Source organism: Anthonomus grandis, chromosome 17, assembly GCF_022605725.1.
Source record: "Anthonomus grandis grandis chromosome 17, icAntGran1.3, whole genome shotgun sequence".
NCBI lineage: Eukaryota > Metazoa > Arthropoda > Insecta > Coleoptera > Curculionidae > Anthonomus > Anthonomus grandis.
In genome coordinates, this window is record NC_065562.1 from 18,446,959 (window position 1) to 18,474,320 (window position 27,362).

General features: G+C 32.1%; 1 protein-coding gene across 3 annotated transcripts in view; it reads left to right on the plus strand.

Moving 5' to 3' along the window:
* Positions 1-27,362, plus strand: part of LOC126746327 (uncharacterized) — a 45,122-nt gene that overhangs the window by 8,379 nt on the left and 9,381 nt on the right. Inside the window, exons 1-2 of one of the 3 annotated variants that reach the window (XM_050454527.1) lie at positions 2,374-2,684; positions 3,237-3,294. The exons of 1 other annotated variant lie outside the window; for it this stretch is intronic. In XM_050454527.1, the coding sequence (XP_050310484.1) occupies positions 2,505-2,684; positions 3,237-3,294 (238 nt within the window). In that variant the 5' untranslated portion in view covers positions 2,374-2,504. Of the gene's footprint in view, positions 1-2,373; positions 2,685-3,236; positions 3,295-27,362 lie in introns of those variants that run through there. One more of the 3 variants, XM_050454525.1, reaches the window with a different exon arrangement.

The following is a 27,362-nucleotide window of genomic DNA, read 5'->3' on the forward strand; positions in this document are numbered from 1 at the left end:
AAATTTCCAAAAAAAAATTTTTTTTTTAACACTCTGTATACGTAACTCGTTTGCTATTGTAGGTACAGGGTTGGTCAAAGGAGCAAATTTGTGTATTTTTTTACGCTAATTACGTTGGTGAAAACCGCAAAAAAATCGGGGGAGTGGGTCTCGAGATATGGGCAAATAAATTATTTTTTTATAGGGACACCCTGTATATTATTTGCTTGATCGATAAGGAATTAAATTCTAAGTAAAAGTTGCTTAATACTAAATGGCTCTAAAATGAATAATAAGAAAGTTATTAAGGTTTTTACTGTAAAAAGAGTGAGGGACAGTTGAGCGACGTGCAATTCAAATGGGACCTAAAACCTTTAATAACTCGCTTAATTTTTACATTAGAAAAAAATGATTAAATGTTTTTTTGCTTGAAATTTTATGCTCTTTCCGTTAATAACTGAAAATTTTCAAAAAAAAAAAATTTTTTTTAACACTCTGTATTCGTAACTCGTTTGCTATTGTAGCTACAGGGTTGGTCAAATAAGCAAATTTGTGTATTTTTTTACGCTTATTACGTTGGTGAAAACCGCAAAAAAATCGGGGGAGTAGTTCTCGAGATATGGACAAATAAATGATTTTTTTATTGGGACACCCTGTATATTATTTGCTTGATCGATAGCGAATTTAATTCTAAGTGAAAGTTGCTTAATACTACATGGCTCTAAAATGAATAATAAGAAAGTTATTAAGGTTTTAAATGTAAAAAGAGTGAGGGACAGTTGAGCGACGTGCAATTCAAATGGGACCTAAAACCTTTAATAACTCGCTTAATTTTCACGTTAGAAAAAAATGATTAAATATTTTTTTGCTTAGAATTTTATGCTCTTTTCGTTAGCAACTAAAAATTTCAAAAAAAAAATTGTTTTTTTCAATATCTTGTATTCGGAACTCGTTTGCTATTGTAGGTACAGGGTTGGTCAAAGGAGCAAATTTGTGTATTTTTTAAGGCTTATTACGATGGTGAAAATTGCGAGAAAATCGGTAATGTAGTTCTCGAGATATAGGCAAATAAATTATTTTTTTATTGGGACACCCTGTATATTATTTGCTTGATCGATAAGGAATTAAATTCTAAGTAAAAGTTGCTTAATACTAAATGGCTCTAAAATGAATAATAAGAAAGTTATTAAGGTTTTAAATGTAAAAAGAGTGAGGGACAGTTGAGCGACGTGCAAATCAAATGGGACCTAAAACCTTTAATAACTCGCTTAATTTTCACGTTAGAAAAAAATGATTAAATGTTTTTTTGCTTAGAATTTTATGCTCTTTCCGTTAATAACTGAAAATTTCCAAAAAAAAAAATTTTTTTTTAAAACCCTGTATTCGTAACTCGTTTGCTATTGTAGCTACAGGGTTGGTCAAATAAGCAAATTTATGTATTTTTTTACGCTTATTACGTTGGTGAAAACCGCAAAAAAATCGGGGGAGTAGTTCTCGAGATATGGGCAAATAAATGATTTTTTTTATTGGGACACCCTGTATATTATATGCTTGATCGATAAGGAATTAAATTCTAAGTATAAGTTGCTTAATACTAAATGGCTCTAAAATGAATAATAACAAAGTTATTAAGGTTTTTACTGTAAAAAGAGTGAGGGACAGTTGAGCGACGTGCAATTTAAATGAGACCTAAAACCTTTAATAACTCCCTTATTTTTTGTGTTAGAAGAAAATGACCAAGACAACTTTTGCTTAGAATTTCACGCTCTATTCATTAATAATAAAAGTTTTTCAAAAAAACCGAAAAAAAATCAAAATTTCCCTAAAGATCCGTCATTTGCACATTTAAATTTGGCACTCGCTGATCCGCCACAGACCGAATGTTTTGCCGAATAACTTTTGTTAAAATTGGCCCTAGTAGAAATTCAAAACGACAAACGAGGTAATAAAAGTTCAATTAAAAAAAAAAAACTCACTTTTGTCCATAAACGATCGTACAACAAAGCCACAAGGTCCAGAACATTTTCACGTCATCCACACTCGAGAGTAAAGGACCCTTACAAGTCAAGCCCTTAAACCGACTGAGTTACTTGTGGAAAACGTTAATTCGACCCTATTTAAACATTTAAAGGGTAATTTGGGTCGTTAATCAGGGTGGGGAATTGGTTGAGGATGGTCTCGTGATGGTTGATTGAAGACTCGCGATTAATAAAAGATGAGGCCAAGTGAGATGGAGCGCTTATAATCAGATCCAGCTTATTACGAATGTCAATATTTTCCTCACAAAAAGAGTGAGAAGAGAGGAGGAGGAGGGAGAGAGGGGGGCGTGGCTCTTTTGGCACATCTCTCTCTCGCGCTAAACTTTACGCGCGAACTTTAGTCGCTTCACGACCGTCGTCGTCATCGTCGTCGAAGTTCCTCCAGGAATTTCGGGTTTTCGTGAAAAATCCCAAAGTGCCAAGTGAGACTTTTCCTCACTAAAACAAGTGGCGATTCTCTTTTTCGTGTGGGGGCGACAAAAAAAAATGGGTCCAAATTATATACCGGTCTGGTGCACCCTTTTGGGCATGGCGTCTACCGGGTGGGCACTGCAGTGTTTCAAGTGCGGCCAGTACAACGACGGCGTCGGCTCCATTACGCCCTGTATCAACGATACCTACATGAAACTGGAGGATTGTCCCAGGAGGGATATGAATTATTGCATCGTAAGTCGACCATTCACCATCTCCTTCTTCTTCTTGTTCTTCATTATGTTCTTCTTACTTGAACGTCATTTATTTTGAATTTATTCACTCGCTTTATCTCTTTCTTGTGTTGCGGAGCGGGTGGGAGGGAGGCAATTTACGTATTCTTTCCTCCATCCCTCTCTTTTATTATCCAATTTCCTTCTGCCAAATAAATACCTTATCCGGGAGTAATTTCCCGGAATAATTTTCTTTTGACACAACAATGACAGTTCAAAATGGCGGAATCAAACAAATGCCACGCCTCCTTAATAAAACAAAATGGCGACCCTTCAACTCTACTAACGCTCCCATCCGCGTGTTTTTTATGTTAAACCATAAATAAGTGCGAGTGAGATAAAAACAGGTTAAAAATAAATTTCACCCCTAAAGCCGTTTTTTAACCCTTCTCCCTCCAACTGTTTACGGATTAATGTATATGTAGGGTTTAACGTAACGTATTACCTTACATTATATTATGTTAAACCCTATGGGGGTTTGCACCGTTTAAAACCTGGTTTAATTTTGTTGCAGAAGTATATGAGCGAGGGGACCGTGGTCAGGGATTGCGTGGTTAAATGTACAGAGAAGGGTAAGAATTAATTTGTTTATTGTATGAAAGGGTGCGTCGTGTGCTTTTTGGTTATGCCACTGGTTTTTTTTTTTTTGGAAAAATGGCCATAAGTTAAAAGGTTGACCAGTTAGGGTTTTGAAAATTTGTATACCTGTTGTCTGGATGATTTGGTTGGATGCCTGTTTCAGGGTTTTTAAAAATTTGCACTAGTTTTTGAAAAAAAAAATTTTTAGTTTTTTTCCCAATATTTTTCAAAACGTTCATAAAAAACATCCATAACTCAAAAAGTTGAGCAGATACAATTTTGAAATTTTGTACACATATTCTCTGGACAATTTAACTGGACACGTATTTCAGCGTTTTTCAAAATTTGCACTAGTTTTTGAAAAAAAAAATTTTTTGGATTTTTAAATTTTTTTGCCAATATTTTACAAAAATTTATAAAAAACACCCATAACTCAAAAAGTTGACAAGATACAATTTTGAAATTTTATACACATATTCTCTGGACAATTTAACTGGACACCTATTTCAGCGTTTTTCAAAATTTGCACTAGTTTTTGAAAAAAAAAATTTTTAGATTTTTTTAGTTTTTTTCCCAATATTTTACAAAACGTTCATAAAAAACATCCATAACTCAAAAAGTTGACTAGATACAATTTTGAAATTTTGTACACATATTCTCTGGACAATTTAACTGGACACCTATTTCAGCGTTTTTCAAAATTTGCACTAGTTTTTGAAAAAAAAAAATTTTTGATTTTATAATATTAATATTTTTTAATAAATTAATATTTTACAAAACGTTCATAAAAAACATCCATAACTCAAAAAGTTGACAAGATACAATTTTGAAATTTTGTACACATATTCTCTGGACAATTTAACTGGATACGTATTTCAGCGTTTTTCAAAATTTGCACTAGTTTTTGAAAAAAAAAAAATTTTAGTTTTTTTTTTCCAATATTTTTCAAGACGTTCATAAAAAACATCCATAACTCAAAAAGTTGACTAGATACAATTTTGAAATTTTATACACATATTCTCTGGACAATTTAACTGGACACGTATTTCAGCGTTTTTCAAAATTTGCACTAGTTTTTGAAAAAAAAAATTTTTAGTTTTTTTTCCCAATATTTTTCAAAACGTTCATAAAAAACATCCATAACTCAAAAAGTTGACTAGATACAATTTTGAAATTTTGTACACATATTCTCTGGACAATTTAACTGGACACGTATTTCAGCGTTTTTCAAAATTTGCACTAGTTTTTGAAAAAAAAAATTTTTAGTTTTTTTTCCCAATATTTTTCAAAACGTTCATAAAAAACATCCATAACTCAAAAAGTTGACTAGATACAATTTTGAAATTTTGTACACATATTCTCTGGACAATTTAACTGGACACCTATTTTAGCGTTTTTCAAAATTTGCAGTAGTTTTTGAAAAAAAAAATTTTTTGTTTTTTTTCCCAATATTTTTCAAAACGTTCATAAAAAACATCCATAACTCAAAAAGTTGACTAGATACAATTTTGAAACTTTGTACACATATTCTCTGGACAATTTAACTGGACACCTATTTCAGCGTTTTTCAAAATTTGCACTAGTTTTTGAAAAAAAAAATTTTTAGTTTTTTTTCCCAATATTTTTCAAAACGTTCATAAAAAACATCCATAACTCAAAAAGTTGACTAGATACAATTTTGAAATTTTGTGCACATATTCTCTGGACAATTTAACTGGACACGTATTTCAGCGTTTTTCAAAATTTGCACTAGTTTTTGAAAAAAAAAATTTTTAGTTTTTTTTCCCAATATTTTTCAAAACGTTCATAAAAAACATCCATAACTCAAAAAGTTGACTAGATACAATTTTGAAATTTTGTACACGTATTCTTTGGACAATTTAACTGGACACCTATTTCAGCGTTTTTCAAAATTTGCACTAGTTTTTGAAAAAAAAAATTTTAGTTTTTTTTCCCAATATTTTACAAAACGTTCATAAAAAACATCCATAACTCAAAAAGTTGACTAGATACAATTTTGAAATTTTGTGCACATATTCTCTGGACAATTTAACTGGACACGTATTTCAGCGTTTTTCAAAATTTGCACTAGTTTTTGAAAAAAAAAATTTTTAGTTTTTTTTCCCAATATTTTTCAAAACGTTCATAAAAAACATCCATAACTCAAAAAGTTGACTAGATACAATTTTGAAATTTTGGACACTTAGTCTCTGGACAATTTAATTAGACACTTATTTCAGCGTTTCCCAAAATACGGACAGAATCTTCAAAAAAAAGGAATTTCCTGGCATTAGACATTACCCTGAAATAAATAATTCAGCAGCCTCTGCCGCACATTTATACGATCTCATCTTTAGCCATAAAAATATCCCTGAGCCATATCGAAGGACCGTAAATTATTATTCCTTTATATATTTATAACCTGATCCCCTTTTATCCCTCCCCCTCCCCGAAAACAACAACAATTAACTTGATATATACAAAATAATATTCCTAAGGGATATTAAATTTTTAAAGACAAAAAGGGGTGGGGAACGGGGGATTTTCTTGGGTTTGACCCAATTAAACATTTGCATTTGCTGAAGGGGGTCCTGCGGGATTTGCGGGAGCCATTTGGGGAAATCCCCCTCGAGTAGACCCAATTACTTATAACTGGAAACATAATCTCCTTATTGTGGTTAAAATAATGGAAGGGATGTTTTTTTTCTAAGGGAAAAACTCCCTTCTAAAAGAATTTAATTTTCCGGTGCGAAGAAATTTCCCAGCAGGTGTAGTAGGGCTAAAATAACGCTGCGGGATATCGGAAATGGATTGGGGGCACCTGGAATTCAATGGGGGTATTGAATGATGTTTTTTGGGATTTTTCAAAAATTTGTTGATATTTTGAGAAATGCTGGAACAAGGGTTCGGTCAAATTGTCTGGACAATATTTGGGTAAAATTTCAAATGTGTATCTTGTCAGGTGTTTGGGTTATGGACGTTTTTGTAAAAAAAATGTTTTTCCAAAAAAAAATTTTTTCTCAAAATCTCGTATGAATTTTGAAAAATGCTGAAATAGGTGTCCAGTTAAATTGTCCAAAGAATACGTGTACAAAATTTCAAAATTGTATCTAGTCAACTTTTTGAGTTATGGATGTTTTTTATGAAGGTTTTGAAAAATATTGGGAAAAAAAACTAAAATTTTTTTTTTTCAAAAACTAGTGCAAATTTTGAAAAACGCTGAAATAGGTGTCCAGTTAAATTGTCCAGAGAATATGTGTACAAAATTTCAAAACTGTATCTGCTCAACCATATGAGTTATCGACATTTTATAAAACTGCCTTCCTTCCCTATAAATAAACTCCTTAAAAACGAATTTTCCACCCTATTATATCATATTTATTATTGCGAAAACTAACCCTTAAAAGGGCACATACATCTCACGTGCTCGTTTACCCCGCATCATTCAACCCCAAGTGCGGCAGAAACCGGATAAATAAATAAAAAAAACGACACACGTTCCCTGCATAAGCGAAAACCGTATTGAGATAATAAATGGAATTTAAATTTAATTGCTTTCGGCAGGTCAGACGTGTTTTTGTGCCGAATGATTTATACATCCGGGAACCTAAAACCCATTAGCGCCACCTCCCCTGATGAAATTTCATCCCCCCAGGACTGTATAATTGGGATTGAACAACAGTGATTCCCTTTTAGGTCCTGACGGAGTGATTGGGAATTTTTGGATATTGCGTCTTTTATTAAAATATGATGCATAGTTTTATGTCTAATTGAATTTCGGTCATAGTTTCTACTTCTGATCCCCTTTTAGGCTTTTAATTGAGAGCTTTTGTTCTTTATGGTGCATAATTTAAATGCTCACGGCGCCCTTTTTCTTATTGATTTTTCTTATTGAAAATTTGACTTTTAAGTGTTCATTACTTAAAAAGTTGGTTAGGTACGGTTTGGAAAATTTGTACACGTGTTCTCTGGACAATTTAAGTAGGCACCTATATCAGCGTTTTTTTAATTTCGCAATAGTTTTTGAAAAAAAAATATTTTTGAAAAAATTAAATTTTTTTTCTAAAAAAACTGGTGCAGCTAATCAACAGTCTGTAATTAAATTAAAACTTTTTATTTATTAATAAATATTCTGTGACGTCACGGGGTGTCATTCATATAAAAGTGGTAAAAAATAGCAACGTTGCGTAGGTTTGGCAAAGTATGACACTTGACAGTTTATCGGTAAGGTAGTATTCTGGAATTAGAGTTGAAATCATAAAGGAAGTAAAATTTTAAAAAATAATTTACTTTTGGTGAAAATCCTCGGTGAATACTAAGAATTTTTCAAATATTAAGTGATAGGAAAAAAACGATTTTGTCCCTTAAAATAAGAGTTCTGACCCACTGTGCGATTATGCCCATGAAAACGCCTTAAGCGGATAGGCAACACTCGGTACACCGACCTCTAATACAGTGGTTTGGTATAAGGGTAAAACGGGACAAAATTAATTTTTATTCGTGTTTATTGTTTTAATTCAATTTTATGGATCGCGGTGTATAAGCATATTTAAAAAAAAAACCGCGGAGCATTTTTGTTTATCAAATGTTTAGGTCCAGATTTCTCGAAAATGCCTAAAATTATTAGAGTCATTTTTTTAGAGCATGATTCAATGAACAAGTTTGCTCAATAGGAATTGAGATATTTAATAAATCGTCTCATAGGGATTTTTTTTTGCTTTAAATAGAGGTATCATTCATGGCGCTAGGTAATATACAGGGTGAGCTACGTTAAAAGATATAAATAAACCCCTTTTTGACCCATTTTCTCAGTTTTTTCTTAATAACTCTTTAATGGCGGCCCCTAGAGGTTTCAAACTTTCAGCATTTAAATAACTTTTTAAGCCCTATTTTTTGATATAATCAACGACTTTCTACGTAGAGTAGTTTTGGCTCTACACTTTTTTGACTTTGACCCTTAATACTGGCCTACCTATGGCACATACGAAAACCATTTTTCTCCTGAGACACCCGTGATTTCTTCATTTTAATTGTTTTTTAGAAAAAACGCTTTAATGGGTGTTCAGTGATTTTATGAGAAGAATCTGTGGTCCAATTTTCAGGTCTCTATCTCTCTTCGTTGCAGAATTATGAGCATTTTGTCCTTAAGGCATCGAATTAAAAAAAAAAAATTATTCAACTTCCAAGGTAAATTTCTTCATTTTTAAAATTTTTTCTAGAAAAATCCTGAAATATGTGTCTAATGATTTTATAGGAAGAATCTATGGTCCAATTTTCAAGTCTCTATCTCTCTTGTTTGCAGAGATATGCGCATTTTGTCCTTCAGATATCGAATTTTTTTGAAAAAAAAAAGTTCAACTTCCAAGGCAAATTTCTACGTTTTAAATTTTTTTTCTGGAAAAATCCTGAAATACGTGTCAAATGATTTTATGAGAAGAATCTATGGTCCAATTTTCAAGTCTCTATCTCTCTTGGTTGCAGAGATATGCGCATTTTGTCCTTTAGATATCGATTTTTTTTGAAAAAAAAATTATTCAACTTCCAAGGCAAATTTCTTAATTTTTAAAATTTTTTCTGGAAAAATCCTGAAATACGTGTCTAATAATTTTATGAGAAGAATCTATGGTCCAACTTTCAAGTCTCTATCTTTATTGGTTCCAGAATTATGAACATTTTGTCCTTAAGGCATCGAATTTTTTTGAAAAAAAAATTATTCAACTTCCAAGGCAAATTTCTACGTTTTAAATTTTTTCCTGGAAAAATCCTGAAATACGTGTCTAATGATTTTATGAGAAGAATCTATGGTCCAGTTTTCAAGTCTCTATCTCTCTTGGTTGCAGAATTATAAGCATTTTGTCTTTAAGGCATCGAATTTTTTAGAAAAAAAAATGCTCAACTCCCAAGCCAAATTTCTTCATTTTCAATTTTTTTCTGGAAAAATGCTCATATATCTACCTACTAATTTTCAAATAATTTCTAAGTAACTCTTTTGTGTGAGTCTGAAGTGATTTAATAACAACTCTCCGAGATATTGAGCTTCAATGCCTCCTAATGCAAACAATTGATTTCTACATCCAAAAAATTGCAATTTCTCAAAAAGTATTTGACCTACAGTAATGAAACTACCAGTAAAATATTAAGAAAACATTCCAGTACAAACTTTATTAAGGGTTCAAGTTAATTAAAACAGAACCTCTGGAGTTATGGGCCTCTATTCACCCTTCGGCCTAAAAAAATAATTATAGAGCCCATATCTCTTAAAAATTGAAATTTCTCAAAAACTACTGGCCCAAGACGAATCAAATTAACATTAGAATATTAGGAAAACGTTTTTCTACAAACTTTATAGAGGGTGAAATAGAGATTTAAATAGCACTTTTTGAGATATTGAGCTTTATTGACCCCTGGTGCAAAAAACTTGATATTCACGTCCAGAGGTCCAAAAAATGGTTTTTTTCATAAACTACTCACCTTAGACGAATGAAATAAACTGGAAAATATTCACAAATCATTTCTCATTAACTTTTATTAAGGATCTAAAGCGACTCAAACAGAACTTTTAGAGCTATTGCCTTCACCTTATCCCTCACAACAAAAACCGAAATATCTCAATAACTACCGACCCTATTTCAGTGCAATAAACAGTAAAATATTGAGAAAACAATTGCCGTTCAATCTAAAGGCATCCACCTCCATCTTTTATACACTCAAACCCGATTCTAAAAGGTGACATAACGTTCCACTTTCGTAAATATAAACGGAAGAACCATAAATTCCCAGTTATCCGGGGCCCCGCTCCCCATTTTAAACGTTCCGGGGGAGATTTATGCGAATCCGGGAATAAAAATCTGTTTTGAGCTGGATATAACTATAGGGTTTCCACCCTATCCTCCACCCCCCCTCACAAAAAACATCGATGGGGGGGTAATCAAAGTTTTCCTTTATATCCCTGACGTTTCACCTAAAGCAATAAGTTCAAAGGAAGATGGCCCCGTATTTGATTGAGAAGTTTCACCCTGTATATAATAAGGGATGACCACTGTAAAACTGACATATCTGAAAAGTTAATAAAAGAACGTGCCTGATGTCCAATCAAGTTATGCCATATTTTATGTACTAATTAACTAATTTTAACGCTCTAATTATTGGGGTGCGTTTAATGAACTCGAAACAACTCGAATGGACCCTATAGGGGCGTCAAAGCGTGAAAATCGGGTTTTTCCTTCCACGCGGATGTTTTCCGATTAATTAGGGGATGAAATTGGGGTAGAATGGGCCTGTTTTCGCCCCAAAAAGAACACTTGGAAAGGTTGAAAAGTTGCACAAGTGAAAACCTAATTAAGTTTCCATTCGGGGCGGAAAAGCCGGAGGGATGAGGTGTAAAAAGGGGGCGCATAGACAAAAGGTGGTGCAGAGCGGCAATAAAATCTTAAAAATAGAATGGGGATGAAGGATGAATGCCGGTGAGGGATTAAAAGGGGGTCTATTAAGTTTGGTTGCGGTTTTTCTTCTTATGATGGAGTTGTTTTGATAAATGGTGGCATAGGGGTCTAAGTAAATTGTCCAGGGAATGTGGGTACAAATTTTCAAAACTGTATCTGAACAACTTTTTGACTTATGGAATTTTTATTAAATTTTTAGAAAAAAAAATTAATTATTTGAAAAATAAAAAAAAATGTGAATATTGTCCAGTCTATTTCATTCTTCTAAGATGAGTAGTTTATGAGAAACTCACATTTTTTGGACCTCTGGACGTGAATAGCAAGTTTTTGCACCAGGGGTCATTGAAGCTCAATATCTCAAAAAGTGCTATTTAAATCTCTATTCGACCCTCTAGGGCCAGTAGTTTTTGAGAAATTTCAATTTTTAGGAAACATGGGCTCTATAATTATTTTTTTAGGTCCAAGGGTGAATAAGGGCCCATAGCTCCAGAGGTTCTGTTTTAATTAACTTGAACCCTTAATAAAGTTTGTAGTGGAATGTTTTCTTAATATTTTACTGGTAGTTTCATTACTTTAGGCCAAATAGTTTTTGAGAAATTGCGATTTTTTGGATGTAGAAATCGATCGTTTGCATTAGGGGACATTGAAGCTCAATATCTCGGAAAGTTGTTATTAAATCACTTTAGGCTCACACAAAAGAGTTACTTAGAAATTATTTGAAAATGAGTAGGTAGATATATGAGTATTTTTCCAGAAAAAAAATTGAAAATAAAGAAATTTGCCTTGGGAGTTGAGCATTTTTTTTTTCTAAAAAAATCGGTGCCTTAAGGACAAAATGCTCATAATTCTGCAACCAAGAGAGATAGAGACTTGAAAATTGGACCGTAGATTCTTCTCGTAAAATTATTAGACACGTATTTCAGGATTTTTCCAGAAAAAAAATTAAAAATGTAGAAATTTGCCTTGGAAGTTGAATAATTTTTTTTTCAAAAAAATTCGATGCCTTAAGGACAAAATGCTCATAATTCTGCAACCAATAAAGATAGAGACTTGAAAATTGGATCATAGATTCTTCTCATAAAATCATTAGACACGTATTTCAGGATTTTTCCAGAAAAAAATTAAAAATGTAGAAATTTGCCTTGGAAGTTAAATAATTTTTTTTTCAAAGAAATTCGATATCTAAAGGACAAAATGTTCATATCTCTGCAACGAAGAGAGATAGAGACTTGAAAATTAGACCATAGATTCTTCTCATAAAATCATTAGATACGTATTTCAGGATTTTTCCAGAAAAAAAATTAAAAATGTAGAAATTTGCCTTGGAAGTCGAATAATTTTTTTTTCAAAAAAATTCGATATCTGAAGGACAAAATGCGCATATCTCTGCAACCGAGAGAGATAGAGACTTGAAAATTAGACCATAGATTCTTCTCATAAAATCATTAGACACCTATTTCAGGAATTTTCCAGAAAAAAAAATAAAAATGTAGAAATTTGCTTCGGAAAATTGAATAATTTTTTTTTCAAAAAAATTCGATATCTAAAGGACAAAATGCTCATATCCCTGCAACTAAGAGAGATAGAGACTTGAAAATTGGACCATAGATTCTTCTCGTAAGATTATTAGACACCTATTTCAGGATTTTTCCAGAAAAAAATTAAAAATGTAGAAATTTGCCTTGGAAGTTGAAATGCTCATATCTCGGTAACCAAGAGAGATAGAGACCTGAAAATTGGACCACAGATTCTTCTCATAAAATCACTGAACACCCATTAAAGCGTTTTTTCTAAAAAAAATAAAAATGAAGAAATCACGGGTGTCTCAGGAGAAAAATGGTTTTCGTATGTGCCATAGGTAGGCCAATATTAAGGGTCAAAAGCAGAAAAGTGTAGAGCCAAAACTACTCTACGTAGAAAGTCGTTGATTATATCAAAAAATAGGGTTTAAAAACTTATTAAAATGCTGAAAGTTTTAAGCCTCTAGGTGTCGCCACTAAAGAGTTATTAAGAAAAACTTGAGAAAGTTGGTCAAAAAGTGGTTTATTCATCTCTTTTAACGTAGCTCACCCTGTATATTACCTAGCGCCATGAATGATACCTCTATTTAAAGCAAAAAAAAATCCCTATGAGACGATTTTATTAAATATCTCAATTCTTATTGAGCAAACTTGTTCATTGAATCATGCTCTATAAAAATGACTCTAATAATTTTTCATGTAGAATCAACCATTTTCGAGAAATCTGGACCAAAACATTTAATAAACAAAAATTCTCCGCGGTTTTTTCTTGAATATGCTTATACACCGCGTTCCATAAAATTGAATTAAAACAATAAACACGAATAAAAATTAATTTTGTCCCGTTTTACCCTTATACCAAACCACTGTATTAGAGGTCGGTGTACAGAGTGTTGCCTATCCGCTTAAGGCGTTTTCATGGGCATAATCGCACAGTGGGTCAGAACTCTCATTTTAAGGGACAAAAGTATTTTTTTCTTTTACTTAATATTTGAAAAATTCTTAGTATTCATCGAAGGTTTTTACCAAAAATAATTATTTTTTTTCAATTTTACTTACGTTACTTCCTTTATGATTTCAACTCTAATTACAGAATACTACCTTACCGATAAACTGTCAAGTGTCATACTTTGCCAAACCTACGCAACGATGCTACTTTTTACCACTTTTATATGAATGACACGCCGTGACGTCACAGATTATTTATTAATAAATAAAAAGTTTTAATTTAATGACAGACTGTTGATTAGCTGCTAGCGTCCTCCTTTTGCTCCCTAGACAGAGAGAGAACGAGAGCATTTACCAACTGTCATATTTTAGTTTGACAGTGACAATTGTCAAAGTGTCGGCGGCCATATTGTTTTACAAAACGGCGGGATATTCAAATATGATCGTGCTGGAACGTAGATATCTGTGCAACAAAAAGAGGTAGAAATATGAAAATTGAAAAATAGGTTATTCTAATAAAATGAAAGTCAGTTTTTCTTAGACCAGTCTTCAATAAAGCTCAATATCTCGAAATGTTTTCGGAACACCTGGACTTAAAAATCAACTTCCATGTTCCATAACTTAAACAGCATTCCTATGATTACCCTGACCTTGCTCCCCCATATAACCATTGATAAAGGGTAATTTGTATTCAGACTAGCCACAATACGATCATTTGAAATTGATCAGATAAGCCCGCGATAAAGTCCTTTTGAACCCTTACGAAATTATCCTTTGTTGCGGAATGTGGGTAATTTTTAAGGTAATTTATCGAGCTGGAAACGTCGCAATGTTTACCCTTACCCCGGACGTCATTTGTCGGACAAACAAACAAACAACCGCCTATGCACGGTTAATTGGATTAAATTTACATTTTCACTTGTCGAATATAAAAAAATCAAATTAATTAATCCGGTGGAATTTAAAATGCACACGCTTGCCATAACCCATTATATGATAGAAGAGGGGAAGATTAAACGTTTATAGGCCAATTCAATTATTTCCTAGTTGTATATGGGATTAATTTGGGGAATTTTCATTGCAAATTGATTTCTGTGTAAAAAATTGATATTTCGTCAAAGAGTAGACGTGGAATGATTACAATAACGGCTATTGAATATGAAAGCGTTGCTCTATAAATTTTGCTTAAAGTTTAGAGTGATTGGAGTAGCACTTTTAAAGATATTCAACTTTATTGTCTTAGGAAATTGATGCTCAAGTCGAGGCGTCCCAAAAATAAGGATTTCTCAAAAACTGTTTGTCTTGGGTGAATGAAGTAAACTGAGGGATGTTAAGAAATCATTTCTCAATAACTTCTGTTAAGGGTCTAAAGTGATTTAAATAAAACTTTCCGAGATATGGAGCGTTATTGACGCCCGGTTTAAGGTAAGTGATTTTCAAGTCTAGGCGTCCAGATACTGATTTTATGAGATAAATTTCTTCATTTTCAATTTTTTTCTGGAAAAATCCTGAAATAGGTGTCCAACGATTTTATGAGGAGAGTCTATGGTCCAATTTTCAAGTCTCTATTTCTTTTGGTTGCAGAGATATGAGCATTTTGTCACTGAGATATCAAATTTTTTAGAAAAAAAAAATCCTTAAGTTCCAAGACAAATTTCTTTATTTTCAAATTTTTTTCTGGAAAAATCCTTAAATAGGTGTCCAATGGTTTTACGAGAAGAGTCTATGGTCCAATTTTCAAGACTCTACCTCACTTGGTTGCAGAGATATGAGCATTTTGTCCCTAAGATATCGAATTTTTTAGAAAAAAAAATGCTCAACTTCCAAGGCAAATTTCTTTACTTTCAAATTTTTTTCTGGAAAAATCCTTAAATAGATGTCCAATGGTTTTATGAGAAGAGTCTATGGTCCAATTTTCAAGTCTCTATCTCTTTTGGTTAGAGAGATATGAGCATTTTGTGCCTAAGATATCGATTTTTTTAGAAAAAAAACTCCTCAAGTTCCAAGGCAAATTCCTCATTTTCATCGACTTTAATCATCGATATCCTTTAAAGTTACAACATCCGTACATCAATCATAAAATTGCCCAAGTAAATAATTAATCTCCGATGGCCCTTCAGGACTAAAAGCCACATTAAGACGTGGGAAAACGGATGAGACGCAATCATTGATAGATCGAACTCACCCCCCTTAATGACAAAATCCCACGTACAATATTAACAGAAAATTAATTCAGAAGGGTAATATTTATCCTTGAAAGTGTACTTCACATAAAAATATTCATAATTTCCACCCTCAAAGTGGTTTTTCAGTAAGAATTACTCGACCCCGAGTGTACTCAAGAATTTCCCGAAATTGCACCAACTTTAACCGTTTTACTTAATTTTAAATGAGAATAGTTCCGCTTATATGGCTCGGATTCGCTTTATGTAAATATCTCGTATTTATAGCGGAAACGTTTATGGGTGTAACCTCAAAAACACTAAAATTGCCCCAGTTGTAATTTAAATTTCCCGCCATTTTAGTGGGGACCTTTATTTTAATTTGCTCTAATACAAAGAAAAATCCCGTTATATACTTTGAGTGAGATTATATTCAAATAAATTGCGAAAAAAAAAATAAAAAAAGTGTTGGTTGCATGGGGATTCGATCCCAGGTCCTCCTATTAAGACAGCATGTGGTTAAACGGCTTGATGGTGGTGTAACTAGTGGATCCCGATTCAAGGTCTCTAGGATCGAATCCTGATTAGGGAACAACTTTTTTTATTTAAATAATCGGTTAAAAGCGTATAAAACTATTAATTAGTCATAATATTGCTTCACATTACTTAATATCAATTTTTAGGGACGAGTTAAGCGTGCTTAAACGGCCTTAATTTACACAAAAAAATTATTATCAAGAAAAAAAAAGTTTGATTGCATGGAGATTCGATCCTAGGCCTTCCCATTAAGTCAACGTATTATTAATAGGGGTGATAGTTGTTTGATTGGTGCACGCCACGTTCAGGGTCCCTAGGATCGAATCCTGACCGGGAAAAAACTTTTTTTATTTAATTACTCGGTTCGAAGCTCACAAACCCATAAATGACTTATAATATTACACTTTATAGCAAAAAAAACTTATAACTCGCCCCCCAGGAAGTCGGAACCCGTTCAGACGTATCTCGTTTTATTGACTTTTCACCCCTTTTTTTAACATCTAGACGAAATAGGGTTTAATTTCCTGGCACCCTTAAAAATCTTGTTTAAGGGGTCTAAACAGTGGCGAAAATAAGTCGAAGTTGCACCCTATATAGGTCTTTGTTTTGGCATCGGGCCAGCGGCCCTTTCACGTCTGTTTCACAAAAACCGGGGGCGGTTGATAGTTAACGCTCGTTTTTCCCTCGACAGGGGGGATGAAAAGGTAACTCGACCCTTTGTTTTTGTTTTCTCTCTATAGTTTTTTAACGGGGTATATTAATAAAAATCAGCCCGCCATGCCATCTCGGTTTACGTAAGATTTATGTAAACAATCCCGTTTTAGATGAAAATTAATTGCTCGGGTGTGTATGCGAGGGGGATGAAAATCAATTGATGAATTACGTATATAGCGAAACCGGTTTTAAACGCGTGAATATTCCCGGTTTGATGTGGCATATCCGTCACGTGTGGATGCTTCAGCAGGTCTATCCAGCGGTTGGCTTTTTGCTATATTGATTGATTCAAATTGTACTTTGTAGGGTTTTATTATTTTTTCATGCTGATAATCCTAAATATTACCGTATAAATCATAACTGAGAGCTTCCTAGAACATTAAACAACCCTATCGGGATCAGTTTGGGGGAACTCCATGTCGTTTCAATGATTAATCTATTTGTTAATTTCCTATTAGCTTATGCCTTAGGTAGTTTTTGTGGACCTGGGGTCAATGAAGCTCGATAGCTTCAAAAGTTCTACTTTAATCAGTTTTTTGACCTCTTGCCCTGAATTTGATTCGTCTACGTCCAGTAGTTTTTAAGAAATTTCAATGTTTGGGGAGGCATGGGCCTATAATGAACTTTTAAGGTCAAAGGGTGAATAAAGGCCCATACCTTTAGAGGTTCTGTTTTAATTAAATTGAACCTTTAACAAAGTTTATAGTGGCATGTTTTCTTAATATTTTACCGTTAATTTTATTACTCTAGGCCGGATAGTTTTTGAGAAATTCCCGTTTTTTCACGCCTGGACGTGAAAATCAATTTTTTGTGCATCATGAAGCACATATCTCCAAAACTTTTGATTGAGTCATTTAAGATCCTTAACGAAAGTTACTTAGAAATAATTTCTCAATATGTTGCAGTTTATTTCATTCACCTGAGATAAGTAATTTTTCAGAAATCCGCATTTTTTAGATGTCTTGCCTTAATATTTTGAACCACACAGTTAAAGCCTCTTTCGTTATTTGCAGTCATTTTCTAGGCAGTTGAATCCGCTTTCTTTACTCGTCGAGGCACTGGAAGTAATTTTTCATTTATCCAGGAAATTGGAAATAATTATGCCATTTTCCAGGCAGTTGTTTGGCAGTTATTTTCTTCATTTTTGATTCCTGCCGGATAATTGAAGGTATTTTTTCCAAAAAGTTGAATTTAAATCAATTTTGACCCCCAACAAAGTTTGTAGATGAACGTTTTCTTAATATTCTGATGTTAATTTGATTTGTGTACGCTCAGTAGTTTTCGAAAAAAATCTCAACTTTTGGAAGGCTAAGAAATTCCATGTGTTAGAGTGAGATAGAGACTTGAAAATTGGATCATAGATTCTCCTCATAAAATCATTGGACCCCTATTTCAGGATTTTTCCAGAAAAAAAATAAAAATTGAAGATATTTGCCTTGGAAGTTGAAGATTTTTTTTTTTAAAAATTCTGCAACCAAGTAAAATTGAATTAAAACAATAAACACAAATAAAAGTAATTTTGTCCTGTTTTTCGCATATACCAAACCACTGTATTAGGGGTCGGTGTACCGAGTGTTGCCTATGCGCTTAAGGCGGTTGCATGGACATAAACGCCCAGTGGGTCAGAACTCTGATTTTAAGGGACAAAAGTCATTTTTTTTGTACTTAATATTAATTGATAAAGTTATTCAATTTTTCAAAAAAAAATTGAATAAGATGAAATTTGCCTTGGATTGGAGCATTTTTTTTTTGAAAAATTCGATATCTTAGGGACAAAATGCTCATATCTCTGCAACAGAAAGAGATAGAGACTTGAAAATTGGACCATAGATTCTTCTTATAAAATCATTGGACACTTATTTCAGCTTTTTTCCAAAAAAAAAATTGAAATTGAAAAAAATTGCCTTGGAAGTTGAGCATTTTTTTTTCTAAAAAATTCGATATCTTAGGCACAAAATGCTCATATCTCTGCAACCAAGTGAGATAGAGCCTTGAAAATTAGACCATAGATTCTTCTCATAAAATCATTGGACACCTATTTCAGCTTTTTTCCAAAAAAAAATTTGAAATTGAAAAAATTTGCCTTGGAAGTTGAGCATTTTTTTTTTTTTAAATCGATATCTTAGGGTCAAAATGCTCATATCTCTGCAACCAAGTAAGATAGAGCCTTGAAAATTGGACCAGGGATTCCTCTCGTAAAATCATTAGACACCTATTTCAGGATTTTTCCAGAAAAAAATTAAAATTGAAAAAATTTGCCTTGGAAATTATGTTATTTTTTTTTTCTAAAAAATTTGATATCTTGGGCACAAAATGCTCATATCTCTGCAACCAAGTAAGATAGAGACTTGAAAATTGGACCATAGATTCTTTTCAACAATTTTTTTCTAAAAATAAATAAAAAATAACTTATTGGATTTTTTTTCTAAATCAAGGCCTCTGAAGCACCCATAAAGCACTCATTCTAAAATATCAATAATAATTAATAAAAAACAATTTTATAAAATAGTGAACGCTTTCAATCAAATATTTAAATAAAAAAAGTTTTTTCCAGTTCGGGATTGATCCTACAGACCCTGAATGAGGTGTCACCATCAACTTAATTATCATGCCTTTTAACCTTAGTGATGACTTAACGGGAGGTCCTTGGATCGAATCCCCATGCAACCAAACTTTTTTAATTTTTTTTTCCGAAATTAACTTTACTCGAGTCCCTCAAACAATTTTTTTTTCATAAATATAGCAAACGAAAATAATATGAAAACAAACAACCCAAAAAGTCCCCCTAAAACGGCGGGAAATTCAAATTACTCAGTGTTCTTGTGGGTTATACAATATATAAACATTTCCGCTATAAATACGAGATATTTACATAAAGCGAATCCGAGCCATATAAGCGGAACTATTCTCATTTAAAATTAAGTAAAACGGTTAAAGTTGGTGCAATTTCGGGAAATTCTTGAGCACACTCGGGGTCGAGTAATTCTTACTGAAAAACCACTTTGAGGGTGGAAATTATGGATATTTTTATGTGAAGTACACTTTCAAGGATAAATATTACCCTTCTGATTTAATTTTCTGTTAATAATATACGTGGGATTTTGTCATTAAGGGGGGTGAGTTCGATCTATCAATGATTGCGTCTCATCCGTTTTCCCACGTCTTAATGTGGCTTATAATCCTAAAGGGCCATCGGAGATTAATTATTTACTTGGGCAATTTTATGATAGATGTTGGGGGGTTGTAACTTTAAAGGATATCGATGATTAAAGTGGTTGAAAATGAGAAATTTGCCTTGGAAGTTGAGGATTTTTTGTTCTGAAAAATTCGATGTCTTAGGGAGAAAATGCTCATGTCTTTGCAACCAAGTGAGATAGAGACTTGAAAATTGGACCATAGATTCTTCTTATAAAATCATTGGACACCTATTTCAGCTTTTTTCCAAAAAAAAATCGAAAAAGAAGAAATATGTCTTGAAATTTGACGGTTTTTCTTTTTTGAAAAATTCGGTAATATTTTAAATGTTTGCTGAATCAAAAAATTTTTTTTGCTATCAATTAATCACAAAAAGTTACTTAAAAAAGTCTTATGGGAAAACTCTCCATTTGCCATAGGAAAGACAGAAAAAAATAAAATTGTAAAATTACCATAAGACCCTATGAAATTTTTCAAAAAATCACATTTTATTTTTTTATAAAAAGTCTATGAGTCCTATGAAAATTTGGTTAAAATAAAAATTGTTTGGAATTATAATGACTTTCCGTAGAAAAAGAAATTTTCAACATATTTTCAATACAGTGGGAGAAAACCTGGAAAAAGCCCAAACCCAAAAACGGCAATTTTTTCAAAATCTATGGGAAAATTTAGAGTTTTTATTTTTGCAATGGATGCCCCCTTTAGGTTCAAACTAAAAAGTATTTTACACATTTTTTCGAAAAATAAATAAAAAATAACTTATTGGAATTTTTGTGGTTTTTGAGTAGAACTGCCTGGAAAACTTGGAGGTTTTTCAAAGTGTGCCAAACCAAAAAAATTTTTTTGCCAATAATTCATCATAAAAAGGTAATAAAAAAAGTGTGAAATGAAATAACTCTCCATTGCCCATAAGAACGCCTTATAAAGCGTGTTATGCTTATAAATCGGAGAATTTCTCTAAGACCTTTATATTAATCCTAATAAATTTCATCATACTTCACTACCTAAATATGACATATTACAGACATTGACCGGGCTTATGTTGTGAATCGCACCAATTAAATTAAGCCCCAAAAAACCCGGTTCGTCCCAATCAGAAGCGAGTTCTTTTAAAATTTCTTATTGTACTCCCTTCCCAATATTCAGTTCGAGTACGGATCTGGGTCATCCAGAGATCTCCGAGACCAGAATAAAATATCAAAAATCGAGAATATAAAGGGATCAAAGGGGAATAAATAATTTTACCCATTTTAGGGCCAGAAATGAGGGTTTTTTCTTCACGTGTTTGTTTAATTTTAGACAATAACGGCGCGCGACTATTGTTTATTTTATCGCCTCGTAAATTCTCGTTTTTATAAACAATACGGCGGAATTGAAAATATGGCATCCAATAAACGCATTTATCATATCGAATACTGGATTTTATTCGGTTGGGAAACGGTAGGGGGAAAACACCACCCATATAGCTGTCTCCCTTTTATTTACAATAATAATAATTGGAATGTGAGAGAAAGACGGATTGCTTCGGGTCTGAAATGGGAATAAAACAAATAGATTTGTTCCCTTTATTATACGGATTTTAGGAACGGGGAAGATTTATTTTCAGGAGTTCATCCTGAAAAATCTGCTCTAAAGTTTAGATTTCGCATGGACAAAATACGCTTTCAGAGTCCTCCTAAGCCGAGATTATTATTATTGGAAAAATCCATAGTTTACTATAAACGGGGATTTTCCACGGTCCATCTGGATCCAGAAAAAACTCGGCAATAACACTTTCCGGCGACGTGTCGAAGTTTCTCCCATTAAACAGTCGAAAGTTTGATTTGATCTGCGATAGATCCCCTTTCCCCACCCACCCCCAAAGTTAATTGATTTCTTTCACTTTAAGCGAGGGAGGGGGGGTTGTGAAAAAATTCATGCATAACTCATTAATGGAATATTGCTGTCGATGGACCAGACAGGGAATCTGTCAGGTTACATTTGCGTTCTACTGTTGGGTTTATTGGAATTCGCTGTACAAGATGTCAATTTTTTGAAATGGGTCATAAAATAGCTAGTGGTGTGTAAAGGATGCCAAAAAATTGCTCGTCATAACCTTTAGGGTTATTTAAATATGGGTTTCAATTTTCAAGTCTCTAGCTTGTTTGGTTTCAGAATTATGAGCGGTTTGCCCTTGGGAGTTTCATTTTTTTTTTAAGAGAAATTTCTTCAATTTTCAAGGGACTTTTTTTTTATTTTCATTTTTTTTTTGAAAAAATACTGAAATAGGTGTCTAATGATTTTATGAGAAGAATCTATGGTCCAATTTTCAAGGCTCTATCTCACTCGCTTGCAGAGATATGAATATTTTGTCCCTACGATATCGAAATTTTTAGAAAAAAAATTGCTCAACTTCCAAGGCAAATTTTTTCAATTTTAATTTTTTTCTGGAAAAATCCTGAAATAGGTGTCCGATGATTTTATGAGACGAATCTATGGTCCAATTTTCAAGGCTCTATCTCACTTGGTTGCAGAGATATGAGCATTTTGTCCCTAAGATATCGATTTTTTTAGAAAAAAAAATAGCTCAACTTACAAGACAAATTTCTTCAGTTTTAATTTTTTTCTGGAAAAATCCAGAAATAGGTGTCCGATGATTTTATGAATTATGAGAATCTATGGTCCAATTTTTAACGCTCTATCTTACTTGGTTGCAGAGATATGGGCATTTTGTCCCTAAGATATCGAATTAAAAAAAAAATTAAACCTGTAACTTCCAAGGCAAATTTAATCTTTTTCAATTTTTTTGTTTTTGAAAAATGAATAATTTTATAAATTAATATTAAGTAAAAAAAAATTACTTTTGTCCCTTAAAATGAGTGTTCTGACCCACTGGGCGGTTATCTCCATGCAAACGCCTTGGGCGGATAGGCAACCCTCAGTACACCGACCCCTAGGACAGTGGTTTGGTATACGGGTAAAACAGGACAAAATTACTTTTATTTGTGTTTATTGTTTTAATTCATATTTACGGTGATTTTTTCCTCATCGAGCTACTGAACACGGTGTTTAAGAAAAAATATTAAAAATTCAATATTTTTCCCTGGCTTTTCTATGGGAAATGGAGACTTTTTCCATAAGGCTTTTTTAATCATCTCTTCATGATGAATTTATGTAAAAGAAAATTTTTTGATTTGTCAAACTTTTAAAAGAACCTCAAATTTTTCGGCCAGTATTGGCCAAAAACCAAAAAAATTCCAATAACTTCTTTTTTATCAGTTTTTCGAACAAATGTGTAAAATACTTTTATTATGGCGTTTAAAGTGACCATCCATAACAAAAATAAAAACTTCAAATTTTTTCATAGATTTTCAGAAAATTTGAAGTTTTTATTTACATCTTTTTTGTACTTTTGTCACAATTTCTCCCACTGTATGGGAAATAAATTCAATTATTATTTTTTTAAAAGTTAGTCCTCATCAATCCAAACAACTTTTATAAAAACGAAATTTTCATCAGACCCACAGTTTTTTAAGAAAAAATTAAAATATAATTAATAAAATTATAGGGTCTATGCACAAATGAAAACAAACTTAATTTTTTCCTGGCTTTCCTATGGAAGATAGAGAGTTTTCCCATAATACTTTTTTCATTAACTCAATACATTCTATACATGCAAAAAAAATGTTTGTTATTGAATCCACTTTAAAAAAAAATCAAATTTTCCAGGCAAAATTTTCCACCAAAAAAACGCCTTTACAATAAATTTTTCGAAAAAAAGCGTAAAACACTTTTCAATTCATAATTAAACAAGGCATCCATAACAAAAATAAAAAATCTAAAATTACCAATACATAAACAACTGTTCTCACACAAACCACAAAAGACATTTTTTTTCAAAACTTTCGTAATATGCCCCAATAAAACCCTCGGATGCCGTTCCATTGTTTCCCTACAGTGATAAAAGCCGCGGCTGAAAATAATTTTCGAAATTACCGAAAACCGAGAGAGAGAAAAAATGGTTACTCGCGACGGTGATAAACGAGAGCTCTTTACCTGCGTGAATTTTTTATGAAACTCTCGATATTGAGGGTGCACCCTTAAAAGAAAAACAATTTGGGTAATATATTGAAAATTCCACACTTCAAGATCAAATTAATACAGTGATCCATCCCTAAGGATTCACGAAGCCTCTTTTGTTAAATTGCTTGGTACAGGGTGTTTTAAATACATATACAAGGGCTCAATGTGTCGCTTTCTTTTGCTCCATTTACTGACAGCGGTGTCCCCAAAAAGGGATGAATATTAATAGACAAACGTTTGGGTGTATATGCGGCCACTTGGCGTGACATTTCGGTTCATCCATCATCCCTTGTTCCTTGTCATGCATTAAATTACGGCTGGAGATGGTGTTTCCACTCCTGGAATAAGGGTCAATTGCAATTTTGAAGAGTGAAAGCCGGATATTGTTTTTTTTTTTTAATATATAGTGGGAGGAATTTCTTGATTGGAAAGGGGGTGTGAGAAATTTTTGGTTTTTCGTTTTCGTAATGGGTGCTCAATTTAAGTTGGAATTGAAAAGTTTTTTATGGATTTTTTGCAGAAATTGACTGTAAAGGAGTTGAGGACCCTTTTTAGGAGAGATGATAAAATCGTTGAAATCTTAGGGACAAAATGTTCGTATCTCTTCAACTAAGTAAGATAGAGCCTTGAAACTTGGAGCATAGATTCCTCTTATAAAATCATTAGACACCTATTTCAGGGTTTTTCCAGAAAAAAAATTAAAATTGAAGAAATTTGTCTTGGAAGTTGAAAAATTTTTTTTTCTGAAAAAATCGATAATATCTTAAAAGTTTGCCGAATAAAAAAATTTTTTCTACATAAATTAATCATGAAGAGGTGATTAAAAAAGTCTTATAAGAAAACTCTCCATTTCCCATAGGAAAGCCAGGAAAAAATTAAATAGTACAATTTTCATAAGACCCTATGAAATGTTTGAAACAAATCATTTATATTTTTATTAAAAAATCTATAGGTCCAATAAAAATTTAGTTTATATAAAAGTTGTTTGCAATCATAAGGGCTATCCTCAGGAAAATAAATATTGAATTTATTTCCCATACAGTGGGAGAAAACCGAAAAAAATGAAAATCCAAAAAAGGCGATTTTCTCAAAATCTATGGTAAAATTTCACGTTTTTATTTTTGCAATGGATGCTCACTTTAAATGCCGTAATAAAAGTATTTTACACATTTTTTCTAAAAACTAATAAAAAAGAAGTTATTGGCATTTTTTTGGTTTTTGACCAAAACTGGCTGGAAAATTTGAGGATTTTTAAAAATTTGCAAAATCCAAAAATTTTTTTTTACATAAATTGACCATAAAGAGGTGATCAAAAAAGTCTTATATGAAAACTCTCCATTTCCCACAGAAAAGCCAGGAAAAAATTAATTAGTGCAATTTTCATAAGACCCTATGAAATGTTTCAAACAAATCATTTATATTTTTATTAAAAAATCTATGGGTCCAATGAAAATATGGTTTATATAAAAGTTGTTTGGAATTATAAGGGCTATCCTTAGAAAAAGAAATTTTGAATTGATTTCTCATACAGTGGGAGAAAACTGTAAAAAAAAATAAAATCCAAAAAACGCAATTTTCTCAAAATCTATGGTAAAATTTGACGTTTTTATTTTTGCAATGGATGCTCACTTTGAATGCCGTAATAAAAGTACTTAATAGATTTTTTCGAAAAATTAATACTAAAGAAGCTATTGGCATTTTTTCGCTTTTTGGCCAAAACTGGCCGGAAAATTAGAGAATTTTTAAGTTTGCCAAATCCAAAAAATTTTTTTTACATAAATTGACCATGAAGAGGTGATGAAAAAAGTCTTATAAGAAAACTCTCCATTTCCCATAGGAAAGCCAGGAAAAAATTAAATAGTGCAATTTTCATAAGACCCTATGAAATGTTTTAAACAAATCATTATTTATATTTTTTATTAAAAAATCTATGGGTCCGATGAAAATTTAGTTTATATAAAAGTTGTTTGGAATTATAAGGGCTATTCTGAGAAAGAGAAAATTTGAATTTATTTTCCGTACAGTGGGAGAAAACTGGAAAAAACGAAAATCCAAAAAAAAGCGATTTTCTCAAAATCTATAAGAAAATTTGAAATTTTTATTTTTGCAATGGATGCTCACTTTAAATGCGGTAATAAAAGTGTTTTACATATTTTTTTGAAAAACTAATAAAAAAGAAGTTATTGGCATTTTTTGGTTTTTGGCCAAAACTGGAAGATTTGAGGATTTTTAAAAGTTTGCCAAATCCAAAATTTTTTTTCACATAAATTAATCATGAAAAGGTGATTAAAAAAGCCTTATGACAAAAGTCTCTATTTCCTATAGGAAAGCCTAGAAAAAATAAAGAAGTGAAATGCCCATAAGACCCTATGGAATTTTTCACTCACTTTCTAATTTTTTTATAAAAAATCTATGGGTCCTATCAAAATTTGGTTTATATAAAAATTGTTTGCAATCATAAGGGCTATCCGCAGGAAAAGAAATTTTGAATTTATTTCCCATACAGTGGGAGAAAACCGGAAAAAACTAAAATCCAAAAAAAGCGATTTTTTCAAAATCTATGGGAAAAATTGAAGTTTTTATTTTTGCAATGGATGCTCACTTTAAATGCGGTAATAAAAGTGTTTTACATATTTTTTCGAAAAACTGATAAAAAAGAAGTTCATCAGTCATTTTTTTGGTTTTTGGCCAAAACTGGCTGGAAAATTTGAGAATTTTTTAAAGTTGGCCGAATCCAAAAATTTTTTTTTCATAAATTGGCCATAAAGAGGTGATAAAAAAATTCTTATAAGAAAACTCTCCATTTCCCATAGGAAAGCCAGGAAAAAATTAATTAGTGCAATTTTCATAAGACCCTATGAAATGTTTCAAACAAATCATTTATATTTTTTATTAAAAAATCTATGGGTCCAATGAAAATTTAGTTTATATAAAAATTGTTTGCAATCATAAGGGCTATCCTCAGGAAAAGAAATTTTGAATTGATTTCTCATACAGTGGGAGAAAACTGGACAAAATTAAAATCCAAAAAACGCAATTTTCTCAAAATCTATGGGAAAAATTGAAGTTTTTATTTTTGCAATGGATGCTCACTTTAAATGCGGTAATAAAAGTGTTTTACATATTTTTTTGGAAAACTAATAAAAAAGAAGTTATTGGCATTTTTTGGTTTTTGGCCAAAACTGGAAGATTTGAGGATTTTTAAAAGTTTGCCAAATCCAAAATTTTTTTTCACATAAATTAATCATGAAGAGGTGATTAAAAAAGCCTTATGACAAAAGTCTCTATTTCCTATAGGAAAGCCTAGAAAAAATAAAGAAGTGAAATGCCCATAAGACCCTATGGAATTTTTCACTCACTTTCTAATTTTTTTATAAAAAATCTATGGGTCCTATCAAAATTTGGTTTATATAAAAATTGTTTGCAATCATAAGGGCTATCCTCAGGAAAAGAAATTTTGAATTTATTTCCCATACAGTGG